Raw genomic sequence first — 13,029 nt, 5'->3', positions numbered from 1 at the left:
TAGATGCCGAGCAGCCTGTCTCTGCTTCTTTTCTTCTTGTTGTTTCCGTTTGATGTTCATTATATTCATCGATGTCTTGTGTTGAACATTTCATTGTTATGGCGTTCTGTTTCTAGGACGGGTCAGTCACGTGTTTTGCCAGGTCCCTTGTGCTTTGTGGGTGGGTCCCAAGAGGCGGGGCTACATGTCAGTCTTGGTCTTTGATCCGCCCCAGTCCTGGGATGGCTCAGAGTTTGATTTGCGGTTCATTGCGGCCCCCGTGGTTTGGGTGATTCGTCTTTGAGGAGTTTCACAGTTTATTCGTTTCTCTGCCTCATTTGTGACGACTCTTACCAGATTCGGGATGTTGGCTGCTTTCGTGTTGCCTGCAGGCTCCTCCATTTTGCCTTTCTTTGCTCTGTTTTGACTAGAAAAGAAAACCATCCATCCATCATCCAACCCGCTATATCCTAACTACAGGGTCACGGGGGTCTGCTGGAGCCAATCCCAGCCAACACAGGGCGCAAGGCAGGGCGCCAGCCCACCGCAGGGCACACACACACACACACACCGAGCACAAAAGCATTTTTAAAATATGTTGATAAAGATTTGTGCAGTTAACGGTAATCCTGTCGCTCTTTTGAAGCGTTAAAGTTTGGAGGGCTGTACCCCGACCCGTCTTTCAGAAGCCAGCAGGTTTCCTTGGGACTTGACTGAAGTCAAGTGTGCCTTTGCTGGGTGCTCCAGTTAGGACCCTGCCTTGCCCCCCAGCTTGTGAAGATTGTGGAGGAGCCCACCCTGACGCAAGACCCTTTAAACCTGTAACAGCTGAGCTGCACTGTCCTAACTCTCGTAATGTGCTGTCACCTCCTAAACTCCTCGACTCCTCAGCTGCTCTCCAGGGTCCTGAATCAGCCCCTCTGCTCTCCTCTCTTCTTTGTCTTGTAAAATGGAGACCTCCAGATGAGACCTCACTGTTGGGTTCTACTGTCCAGCACGGCCTGTCACTCCACAAACCAGGGTGGGACAGAGAAGCGTCAACAGCTGGACTCCAGGGGTGACCTCACGGGTGGGCTGCACAGTCTCTGCTGACTCAGACCAAATAGCCTTTTTAAGTCACTTCTGGCCACGTCACTTAGGTCACCTCGTTTTCTCCTGTTGAATCGGCCCTGCTGCTCTGCCTTTGAGGTCAAGTGAAGATGAAAACTGCGCTGGGCACCCTCAGAGTCTGACTGCAGACCTCCAGTGGCAGACCCCTCTGTGTCTGGTAAAGCTCCAGGACCCCAAAACATCATTCAGAGATCTGCAGTGGGACATGTACCCCGTAGGGTCTTGACATGACAGCGTGTCACTTAGTGGGTGACTGTGCGCCTGCAGGGGGAGATCAGTTTGGATTGCAATTATAAATTAAGAAATAAATTGTGTCTGCAAGGGTGGCATGGTGGCGCAGTGGGTAGCGCTGCTGCCTTGCAGTTAGGAGACCCGTCTGGGTTCGCTTCTCAGGTTCTCCCCGTGTCTACGTCAGTTTCCTCCCACAGTCCAAAGCCACGCAGGTTAGGCGACCCTAAATTGTCCCTAGCGTGTGCTTGGTGTGTGTGTGAGTGTGTGTGTGTCCTGCGGTGGGCTGGCGCCGTGCCTTGCGCCCTGTGTTGGCTGGGATTGGCTGCAGCAGATCCCCGTGACGCTGTGTTAGGATATAGCGGGTTAGATGATGATGGATGGATGGATTGTGTCTGCACCACCCCTGACAATCGTGAGTGAACATAATGTGTGACGTCAGTAATTAAAGGGACTCATTGAAGTGACACAAATGACATGGGGTGCAGGTTCGCTTCTTCTGGAGCCGAGGAGGTCCATGCTGAGTGCATCTCAGTTACCTAAATAAGCCGACATTAACACACCCCACAAATGAAATATTTGAAGTCTTATTGTCACAATGACAGTAGCTTTATGGGGTCCTTACTGTCACCTCTCCAGACTACTGGGTGACCCGACCTCCAGACTTGTTTCTTCGTTACCTAAAAGTCTCCTGACATATTTGCATATTAGGTGGGCTTCTCTTCCCCAGCCCTCTTTGGGGATCTGTGTGGCATGTTGTCGACATTTGTTATTCAGACCCCCCACCCCGATGCCTCAGACCCTCTCTTAAATAATGGGCTCACACATATATTGATGTCCTCAAAAGACCCTCAGAGCAGGCCAAGGGGCAGATGGGGTCTTCTTTCCTTCATTGCCATGTTGATTGGGCAGTGGAGAGGACCCCTCCTGATGCCATGGGTGCAGTTGCCCTCACCCCTCAATCTAAGATGCCCAGATGCACAAGCAGTGGAGTGGCAGGGATGTGAGCCCCCACGTGACCCCCTTTGTTTGGACCCTGAGAGGCTGGTGCTGCTGCCCCCAGTGGTGATGATGCCATCTTATTAAAGACAATGAGCTGCCATCTTCATCCTGCTGCAGTCGAGGGCTCCTCTTTCTTCATTCACATCACTCCTGCTGCCCACCTCCCAGAGGGGGTCCTTCAAAGCGAGTGCGGATCGAGCGGATCGGCTTGTGATGTGGAGGATTAGACAGCCAAAGTCTCGCTTCTGCGCCGACTCCGGGGTCATTAGAGCGCAATTAGCCAGCCTGGCAAAGCGAAGGGGAAGTGGGGGCCGACTTCAAAGGCACGCTGCGCTGGCAGCCATTGGCCGCCCCCATATTTTCATATTTCTGCCTACCTTTGCATGTTGAGGGAGACTGGGGGGTGCAGGGAATCATCCAGACAGGCCTGGCAGGCTCATGGTGGGCTCAAAACTACACCCCCCGAGTGTCAAGGGGTACCTGATGCATGTCCTGGTGCCACTAAGACCACCTGCCATTGGTAAATTCTGAACATGTGACCTCTTTCTGGCCCACAGGTTACACAGCTCAAGAGATGACCCTGGTCCTGTCCATGAATACGTTCTGCGAGCACAGAGCCTCGGAAGGAGACCCCGAAATCCCAGAGTACCAGCCCCTCTGGGAGAGCGAGCCCTGCTTCAGGGTCCACACTGCAGGGGGCACCCCGCTGGAATGCGTTGCTGATCACTTGGCACAAGGTAACTCACCATTGTGGGTCAAGTGTGCGGTTGGCATGGTGACTGGGGAGGGGCACAATTAGGAATGAAGCACCGCCACGATAGTCCAGAATGAGACCACCTTGACCATTTAGAGGACGCTGGCTCATACTGGCCGATTTAGAGCCTAGTGAAAAACTAAGGAGAAGGCGGGGGGCTAGGGGCGGGGACAATGGCAAATGGCAGGGTAAAAGAAGAAACTGGGGTAGAATGCCAAGGGTCAAAAGAGAGCCCTGTATGCGGGGGTCTGCACAGCAGGGGGCACCCCCATATCACGCACTGCTAATTAACTGGCACAAGGGGCAAACAGCACTGTCATGGTAACTGGGGAGTAGAGTAATGATGGGTAAGCCTCAACCTCAGGTGGATTCTGGGAAAACAGATAGACCAGAACGCCTGATAGCTGAGGCCACCTTGACCTCTCGAAGTGGACGCTGGCTTGAACCTGATGAACCTGAGGCAAGAGAAGAGGAGGGGCTAGGGGCGGGGCTACTTACACAGACAGGAGGGGCAAATAGCAAGGGAAAAGGAGAGCAGGGAGGGGTTACTGGCAGAGATGGGAGGGGCCATGGCCAAGTAGCAGGGAAGTAGAGGCTAGGGGTGGGGCTAATGACAGAGAGGGGTGGGGGGCAAAAGCAAACAACAGAGGAAAAGGAGGAGTTGGGGTGGAGTGCTTGGAGGAAAGGAGAGCACTGCATGTGTGTCCCTACTGCAAGGGGCGCCACAGTGGAGTGCCCAGCCGATCAACTGGCACAAAATGGGTCAGATGGGTTGTTGTCATGGTAACTGGAGAGGTGCATACTGAGGGCTTAGCAACTGTCCTAGCTGGATTCTGGACCGCGTCACTGTCAAGTGGACACCAGCTCTCATTCTTTATGGCCTTCCAAAAAGATGTCCTCATTCAATTATTGTGAGGAAAGAGAAGCTGAAAAGGACGCCGTGCCCTCCTTAAGCTGTCCCCACTGTTATTGGCAGCAGCCATGATGGTCTACAGAGCAGTATGTGTCCACCTGCTGGGGGCGCTCCACATGTCCTATCAGTTGATGGTGCTACAGACAACCCACAAAGCCAGAATATAAAAATCGGGGAGCTCCAAGGACAGAGTGACAGGGTGTGACACACGGAGTGACAACAGAGTGAGCCAATGACAATTGCTGAGCCCCTAGGAGCCTGCCAACCCACTATGGTGCCCTGAGTCCTACATACATACACCAATAGTCTTTAACCCTCCTCTCCATCCTGCCAGACCATAATGGCCACTCTGCCCTCCACCAGGTGAGCCCATGCCAACTGCTCCTCTCCCGACTCCAAGCTCAAAGGCTTTATGGCCAGAAGGACATTTGGCTTCCCGTCTTAATCTTTTCTGGAGCCGAGACAGAAATCTTGTCTGGAATTTCATCCAACTGGCAATGCCAGTTTGCCACCCAAGTAGGCAGGGAGCTAACGTCCTGGTGGACAGAAAGGGGCAGCCATACAGCAAGGTTTCCTTTGAAAGTCACGTTTTTATTAAATGCCATGTTAGGGACAGGGCAAGGGCCTCGGGTCACTGGGGGCTTTTACTGCTGCCATCTGCATTGTGACTGACTCCAAATTCTTGTATTGCAGCTGAGTGTCACTTCCAAAGAGGGACCGTCCCACTGGCAGCGTCCAGGATTGCGTACTTTAAGAGGAAGTACGTTGAGGAGAAGGACCCCCACCCGGCCCTGCACGGGTTGTGCCCACGAGTAAGTCTTTGCACTTCATCGTGCCAGCGCGTGGCGGGGAGTTCATTGACATGCAGGCCTGGGTGGCAGGGAGTGTGTCTCTGTGTCCTTTAGGATGAACAGTCAGTCAGTCATACTGCATGTTATATAGCGCCTTTCAGGAAACGATACAAGAATGAGAATGAAGTAATATAGTGCCTTTCACAGTCCTACTAACTGCATGTTGGATTGTGCCATTCACAAAGTGATCAGTCGATCAAACTAAATGTTATATAGCGCCATTCAGGAAAAACCACGAGAATCACCCAATCACATTGGACGCTCCATAGTTTACACATCAGAATGGAGAACTTGGTCACTAGCCACTAGCCACGTGCTATATAGCGCCATTCCTGGAACAATGAAGGATCAGCCCATCACATTTGGGCCCTGTAATGTGATCTACGGGCTAATACAGAAATGAGTCCATCAAAAAGTGTGATATAGTGCCTTTCATTGAGTCTGGCCACATGGTATAAGGTGTCTGTCACAGACTAAGGTTCAGTCCATCCGACTGGATGTTATATAGCGCCATTCACAGTCCGCACACAACACTGGAAGATTCATAGTTTACAGCAGAAATTGGTCACTTAGACTATATAGTGCCATTCATGGAATAATGAAAGCATTGCTTAATCAAGCTATAATTGTCACCCAGTGTCATACACAGAACAATCAGATTGCATGTTATTTATATACTGTAGTGCCATTCATGGAGTAACATGAGGGTCAGTCAATCCCATTGGACGTTCTATAGTTTCCAAAAGAATTTCTCACAGTGGAAATTATTTAAGTTTCTGAAAGAATGGAAACATCTGTTAATCAAGCTGTATGTTATATAGTGCCTTTCACAGAACAATGGAAGGATCAGTCCACAGAATAATAAATGGATGACTTGGTCCATCTGACTTTGTTATGCCATTCACAGAATAACGGGAGAATTAAAGTGTAAGTTATATAAAGCAATTTACAGACTCATACAAAACTCAGCCCATTAGACTTTGTGATATAGCGCCTTTCATAGATTAATGAAAGAATCATTCAGTCTAGCTGCATGGTATAAAGGGTCTCGCATTGACTAGTGGAGGGGCAGTCAGTCAGTCAGAGAGCACTGTATGTTAAATAGCGCCATTCAGAGGATGATAGATCAGTCACTCCATCAAATCTCGTTATATAGCGCCATTCATGGAGTAAAGGAAGACTCTGTCAATCAGACTTTCTTATTTACAGTAGAATGAAAACATCAGTCAATCAAACTTTAAGTTATGGAGAGCTAATCACATAAAAATGAAAGAATCAGGCAATCACGTGTGTGTGTGTGTGTGTATAGTGCCATTCACAGAGTGAATGGATGTGCAGGCTACAGTATACAGTGTCATTTTTGGAGCAGTGGAACAGTCAATGAATTTCGATTTGTAAATTATAGAATAACAGGATCACCAGTCAGTCTGACTTTATTATACGGTGCCATTCCCAGTGCCATAAATGTGTGTGCTATGTCACATTGTATGTTACACTGCTCAGTGTGTGTCATTGCCCTTTTGTCTCCCAGTGCCATTCCAGTTATTCCACACTGCTGCCCAATGGTGTGTGACTCAGTGCTCTCTTTCCAAAGGCGCTTTATGCAGCTGGGGTCCACGTCCTAATCCCCTTCACCATTTTATACCCTTTAGTCAGGTCACCTCCTAGACTCCGTTTGCTTTACAGAGTCGCCTCTTCAGTTGCTTTCCATGGTGCTGAATTTTAATCGGCGCTCGCCTTCTAGACCGCTCTCCATGGTGCTGAAATCAGCCCCGTCTCCCTTCCTTTAGACATTTTCTACAGATGCTTTGTCTGTTTTGTGGAAAGAACACAGAGATGCGCTCTCACCGGGGTGTCTTACATCTGAAGACCCTTGACTTGTGCTGCACACATCCAGGATGGTTTATGACTTAACATTCCAATTCCCTTCACATTCACTTCTTTCAAACTACAGTATGTCCCCTCTGGTTTTCCAACTTCAGCGTTTTCCCCTCAGTCGCTCTCCATGGTTCTGAATCAGCCCAGTCGCTCTCCTCTAGAATTTCTCTTGAGCTGTTATGTCTCTTTTTTGTAATATCGAGACCAAAATGGCACTCAGTACCCCAGGCAAAGCCTCACAGGGGCCTCATTTAAGCTCAGCATCATAAGCTTAAAACATTACTAAGTGAGAGCTGAGATCCGCTGTCCTAATTTCCTTCATCATTTGAAACACATCCATCATATCCCCTCGCTTAAATTAAAAAGGCTCAGCCTGTTTTTCATTAATGGTGTGTCCTGGGATTGAACCCTGCACCCAGTTGATGTCTATGTCCACCATGTCTCTGTGGGCTACTCCCATGTGTCCCACCATGGTTATTTGGTGACTCTCAATCTGCCAAGTGAGCAGGTTGTGTCATGGCTGCCTTCCTCACTGGGATTTGCACAATGTCATCAAAATCATCTCAGGCCCCACACGACCTTGAATTTGGTTAAGCAGGTTAGAAAATGTGACATTATCAAGAATCCCATCTCATCTCATCTTCTGAAACTGCTTCTGCAGGTGAGGGTTGTGCTGATGATACAAATACTTTTGTCTGAATTGGACAACAATGGCGTTTGTCTGGCCGTTTAGTCCATCACGACATCTTCTGAACCTTCTAATCCCAATTGGGGTCATGAACAGCAGGGCCGATGATGACGATGGCAAGAAATGGAGGGCACCAATGGGCACCCAGTGTTCACTGACACCAGGAGACTTTACAGGACGTGTCCATCAAGAGAAATCCATACAGACATGAGAAACATTAGATGAGGGGAGTGAAGGCCGATCAGGTGACAGCAGCCGCGTACAGCAGCCATCGACGGCGAAACACGAATCATGAAACCTGACATGTGGATCAGGAAACACGAGCATAGAGGTTTGGTATTGTTAGTGGTGGCACCGCTGGCAACTGCGGTGTTTTTAAACTGGTTATCTTCATCCTCTTTACAAACACGAGAACTACACAACACCCACCAGTACAAACAGCATGGAGGAAATGACAGATTTGAAAAAAATATTATTGGAGTCTGACAGGAGAGTTTAGGCCTCGGGCCTCCTCGGGCCTCCTCGGGCCTCCTTGGGCCTCCTCGGGTATGCAGGCTTTAGGCCCGTAGGACATGTTTAGGCTTTGGGCCTCCTTGTAGTTGTTTTGAGTTTTAAGCCTTAATCACTTTTAGGTTTTAGGCCTTGGAGTATGAGAAAGGTGCTATAAAATGAAAAAAATGTATTCTTCTTCTTATTCTTCTTATTCTTATTATTAGGCCTGACTTATGCCTTTTTTAATTTTTAGGCCTTAGACTTTGTTTTCGTTTTTTTTGGTTGCTCTGCATTTCTTTTCAGTTTTTAGGCCGTGGGTCCATTTTGATTTTATTTTTTTGACCTTGGCCGTTTTGTGTGCCTGCCATTTTTTTTTTATTATTCATTTTTAAGCCTTTGGGCCATTTCAGTTTTGTTTTTTTTTCTTGACCCAGGCCTCGTTTTAGTTTTAGGGGTCTCTGCCTTTCCTTTGAGTTTTTAGGTCGGTTTTGTGTTTTTTGTGTTTACTCTTCAGGCCCCGTGGGCCCTTTTGAAGTTTTTAGGCCTCGTTCTTAGTTTCCGTTTTCGGGGTGTCTACTGTTTCGTCGTTTTTAGGCCTTAGACCCTCTTTTAGTTTTTGGGCCCTGCCTTGCACTGCTTTATTGCTGTCCCAGCACCATTGTCATCGTTCCCTCATCTCTTTTGTGTGCCCTGCAGGTGAGGCCCGGCTTTGAGGACCGCACCCACGTTCTGAGGCTGTCCCTCGACAAGCTGCGCTTCATCGAAGACCCCGAGGCCTTCCTCTGCCGCTCCGTCCTCGTCAACAACCTTCTGCGGCGGCTGCGGGCGGAGATCCTCCTCCAGAGCAACTGGTGCTTCCCCGCGCCTCTTCAGCTGTCCGCCGTGCCCAGCCCCCCGAGCGGCCACTGCCCGTGGGAGACCCCCGCCGCGGCCTCGTGCTTCGGCCAGACCGAGAGGCCGTACCGCAAGCGCTTCCGCGCGACGCCGCAGCCCGACGACTGCCTCGATGGCTGTTGTTGTTATTATGGGGGCTGCTACTTGCGGCTGCCCTTCCCTGTCTGCCATGAGACCCCATCCTCCTCCACCTCCTCCTCCTCCTCCTCCTCCTCGTCCCCCTTCTGCTTGTCATCCTCAGCCCTCAGCCACCAGCACGTCACGTACGAGGAAGAGGCCAAACTGGACAGGCTCTACCCCCACGCCAGGCAGCACGAGATGCGGGAAGCCGAGGGTCCGTCCAAGCAGGAGCTGACGTTCGGCTGTGTGGGGGGCGACGGGGCGTCGCAGCTCGACCAGGTGCTTCAGAGTGACTTGCTAGCTTGGGAGAAGGACGCGGAGCCGCTGGCCTGGCGGGAGGACATCCAGGGGACGCAGCACGCGCCCCCGTTGTGCTGCGGCGGGGAGGAAAATGTAAAGCGGCAGACGTTTGGGGGAGACGCCCTGAGACCCCCACACAGCCTGAAGAATGGACAGAGTGAGTCGTAGGGCCACTTGGGGGACAGAGAGGCGGCCTTGGCGAGCCGAGCAGAACTCCGACTGGTGCCTTAGCTTCTCTTCTCATCGGTTTGTGACTCGGCGTCCTTGCCGTCGTCGGGAATTCAGTGGTGGACGATGAGCTCAAAACGTGAAACGGTCTTTGTGGGACAGGCAGTGGCACGACACGACGGCCATGGACCGTGCCACCCCAGCCCCTGAGCCCAAATGCTGTCTTTTCTTTCCTTTTTCTTTTTTGCCCGTTGTGTTGGCTCACTTTTGTAATTCATTTTTGATTTGAACCCGGGGCCGGAGCCGGAAGTCAGGCCTGGGTGGACGAATGCTGGACGGCGGCCTGCCCTGCTGCCAATCATTAAAGAGAGAAGGCGGAATGGCGTCTGACTGCTTATTCTGAGTGAGTGTAAGGGTGGCCACTTTGTGCCTGGCGCTGCCAAGTGTGCTGCCCAGGTCACATATTATTTGTTGGGGTGAGGGGCGTCCAGACCAGGGCTAGGACCACCAAACAAACATCAAACCCCATGTCAGACATTCAAAGAAAAGGGGGGTCCAGGATGTTTCAGGTCATCCCCACCCTTTAAAAGTGATTTGAATTGAAAGACTCAATGAATTAAAGAGACCCCCAATAACATCCGTCCACTACCTGGACGCCATGACAGCCACACGATAGCCAAGGTCAAAGGTGCTCACTGGGGACAAGTGGCCCGTAAGTCATTATGGACACCTCTTCATGATGTCAGGTCTGATCTGAAGACACTTAAGAGCAACAAATGGGGGGGCCGCCGGAAGGGACGTGCGTGGAATCGGGAGAGAGAAACGAGACAACGATGAGCCCGCCCCGGTATGAACGACTCACGTCCGCTGGATCAGGCGCCAGTGGTCACATGACAAGAATGAACCAATGAGTTCATCAACATTCCACTCATTCCAGCCCTGAGACCACCAGAGTAGAAGGTGGCCACCTCAGAGGCCTTGGCCTTTATATCTCCACAGCCTGCTGATCAAGGAGCTTCCAAGACGTGGAGGGAAGAGGAGAGTCAAGCAAACAAACAAGAAACCCAAATCAGAGCTTCAGGCTGAGCAGAGGGGTCTGAGGAGGACCCCATGAACATCAACAAGCTGACTGACTGGTCTTTGGCCACACCACCCTCTGCAAACCAGCAGACCAGCAGTGAGATGAAGCTGAGACGGTAGAAGGTCCATTGTGGAGAGGGGCTGCCATCTTGTCTCTGCTACTGGAGATCTTTGGATGGAATTAGGAAATCTGAGGATTAGGAGGACATTCCAGAGCTATCTTCAGAACTAACTGGTCATTTTATAGTCTTTTGTTAACAAGGTTTTTATCAATTTCAATCTTTCCAACTCATCCTGCGAGGATCCTGAGAGGTCCTTGAGCACCAAAATCCTTAATCACACAAGGATCTGTGGAGGTAGAAGATGACCATCTTCTGTCGGATTGGGTGGTAATCATTTTTATGACAATCTCATACAGCTGTCCTGCCTGTGGCAATGTCGAGAAGCAACTCGGAAGGAAGGAGACCAGTCATTGGCTGATTCATGTCATGTGACCACTAGCCACTTATCACAGGTGCAGCAAACCGACTTCTTCTAATCCAACCTTTGGTGTTTGTTTGGCATGAAAAGAGAGAGAGAGAGAGAGAGAGAAGGGGTGGAGCTTGTGAGAGTAATGTGTCTGGGGGGTGGAGTCTGTAAAAGAGAAGCTATCAGAATGGGCAGGGCCTGGAAGAGCAATGCTGTGAGAAGGGGCAGAGAGATGGTATCTGAAGGGGAGGGACCTGGGGTAGGGGCAGAGAGAGGAGAGAGAAACATCATCAGAAGGGGTGGAGCCTGTGAGAGTAATGCTGTCAGACAGGGTGAGGCCCACAAATGAGATGAGGTCAGAAAGGGTGGGGCTAGGGAGAGAAATGCTGTGAGAAGGGGCGTGGTCTGCAAGAGAGATGCTATCTGAAGGGGAGGGACCTGGAAAAGGGGCAGAGAGAGAGAGAGAGACGCCATCAGCCCTCAGAAGGGGTGTGGTCTATGAAAGACATGCTGTCAGATGGGGCGGAGCCTGGGGAGAGGCCACATCAGAAGGGGAGGGGCATTGAGAGAGCCAAGCTGCCAAAGGAGTGGGGACACTGATACAAAGGGCGGAGCCATATGGTAATGACAGCAACGATTGCAAATTACTCTAAAGGTCTCTCACCTTTAAGCCCCTGGGTGAAACTGAGAATTTGAGGCTGCACCTGTGCCCACTTGAATCAAAGCATGGCGAGGGTAACTCGGAATCAGGCAGGTAGCACCAGGCACAAAGGCAATGCCACCTGCTTCAAAAGGAAACCACATTGAAAATCTGAAAGAGAAAACCTGCTGATGATGAAGAAGAAAGTGGGGATGGCGGCAAACATCTGAGGAAGTCATTCGCTTATTGAGACATTTTTCTCTGCTTAGTTCAATTGGGCACAGCAGCCCCATCTGCTGGTAGTTGGCTGGCAGTGCCCCACTTGCTCTGAATCACTCAAAGGGTGCCCATCATTGGTCCGTTTTTTTCCCCACAGCTCCATTTGAAGAGCTCCTGTTTGAACCCGCGCTGCTCTCAGCGTCAGACCCCACAACTGTTTCACTGCTCACTTTCTTTGTCGAGATGCTGTACATGATGAGTGGCAGAGTGACAACCACAAGTGTTTCAGGCCACAAAGAGAAGAATGAGGATGGCCCAGCTAAAGGCGAGTGCCTGCCCAGCAGCAATGGCACCCGAGGGGCAGGGAGGGTAAGGGCTTGGGCAGAGCTGGTCGAGGGAAGAGTGGGGGGGCAGGGCCTTTACATGAGAACTTAAGAAACGAGAGGAGGCCCCACATCTCACCCACCCAGATCCTTCTTGTGTCGGGTGGTCCAGGCTTCTGCTTCATTTGCATGTCTGGTCTGAGTCCTAACTGCACTTCCTCCTTCATCACCCGCCCTTCCATCATGCACTGTGTGCCTCGTCTTCATCTGTGACTTCTGTTGGCTTCTGTGGATCTCGCAGTCTTCAGCCTGACCTTCTAGTTGCTCAAAGCTCATCATCTGCCTGCAATCTGAAATCCTGCCGACTACACCATCCTGCGTCATGAATCACACTTGGCGGCTCTCTAAGCTCACAGCCCTGCCGCCATCGGTCCAGCGTAAGGCCGTCGTGAGTTGGGTGTCGCTGCCACTTTGAGCTCACTTACCTGGTTTGAGTTTTATTATTACGTCATCCGCATTGTGCTGCCATTTTGAACATTGGCAGCCCCCCTGTTTTGATGAGTGGGTGGCCATCTTGTGGATTAGCAATCCTGCCATGTAGGCCGTGTGATCTGCTTGGCATATGTGACATCACCGCGGTACACTTACTGACGATGGCCCGTCCTACTGGGGACTCTGGGACTTTAAAAGTTTAAAAAAAAAAAAATCAACGCTGCACTTTCTTGGGCATGATGGGTATTTCCTTTGCTCTCAGGGATTTCCACCCTTGGTTTTGATTTTTGCTTCTCCCTGCCACTTGGCACCCATAGGCCGTTCTTCCATTGAATTTTCTTCCAGTCTTCTCCATTTCCCTTTCCATCGCCTGGTCACAGCTAGTCGCCCCAATGCTCTCACGGTGTGTGCCCATGATGTCCCCAGTGTC

General features: G+C 50.7%; 1 protein-coding gene across 2 annotated transcripts in view; it reads left to right on the top strand.

The window, feature by feature from the left end:
* The window catches only part of sertad4 (SERTA domain containing 4), a 30,481-nt gene extending 20,721 nt beyond the window's left edge, over nt 1-9,760 (top strand). For both annotated transcript variants that reach the window (XM_039749551.1, XM_039749552.1), the window contains 3 exons: nt 2,877-3,056; nt 4,680-4,798; nt 8,592-9,760. In XM_039749551.1, coding sequence (XP_039605485.1) covers nt 2,894-3,056; nt 4,680-4,798; nt 8,592-9,377 — 1,068 coding nt within the window. In that variant the 5' untranslated portion in view covers nt 2,877-2,893 and the 3' untranslated portion in view covers nt 9,378-9,760. The remainder of the gene's footprint in view (nt 1-2,876; nt 3,057-4,679; nt 4,799-8,591) is intronic.
* Nucleotides 9,761-13,029: the final 3,269 nt, after the last annotated feature.

Source organism: Polypterus senegalus, chromosome 3 (genome assembly GCF_016835505.1).
Source record: "Polypterus senegalus isolate Bchr_013 chromosome 3, ASM1683550v1, whole genome shotgun sequence".
Taxonomy (NCBI): Eukaryota; Metazoa; Chordata; class Cladistia; order Polypteriformes; family Polypteridae; genus Polypterus; species Polypterus senegalus.
The sequence above is the reverse complement of the archived record's forward strand: the minus strand, read 5'-3'. Positions and strand labels throughout refer to the sequence as shown.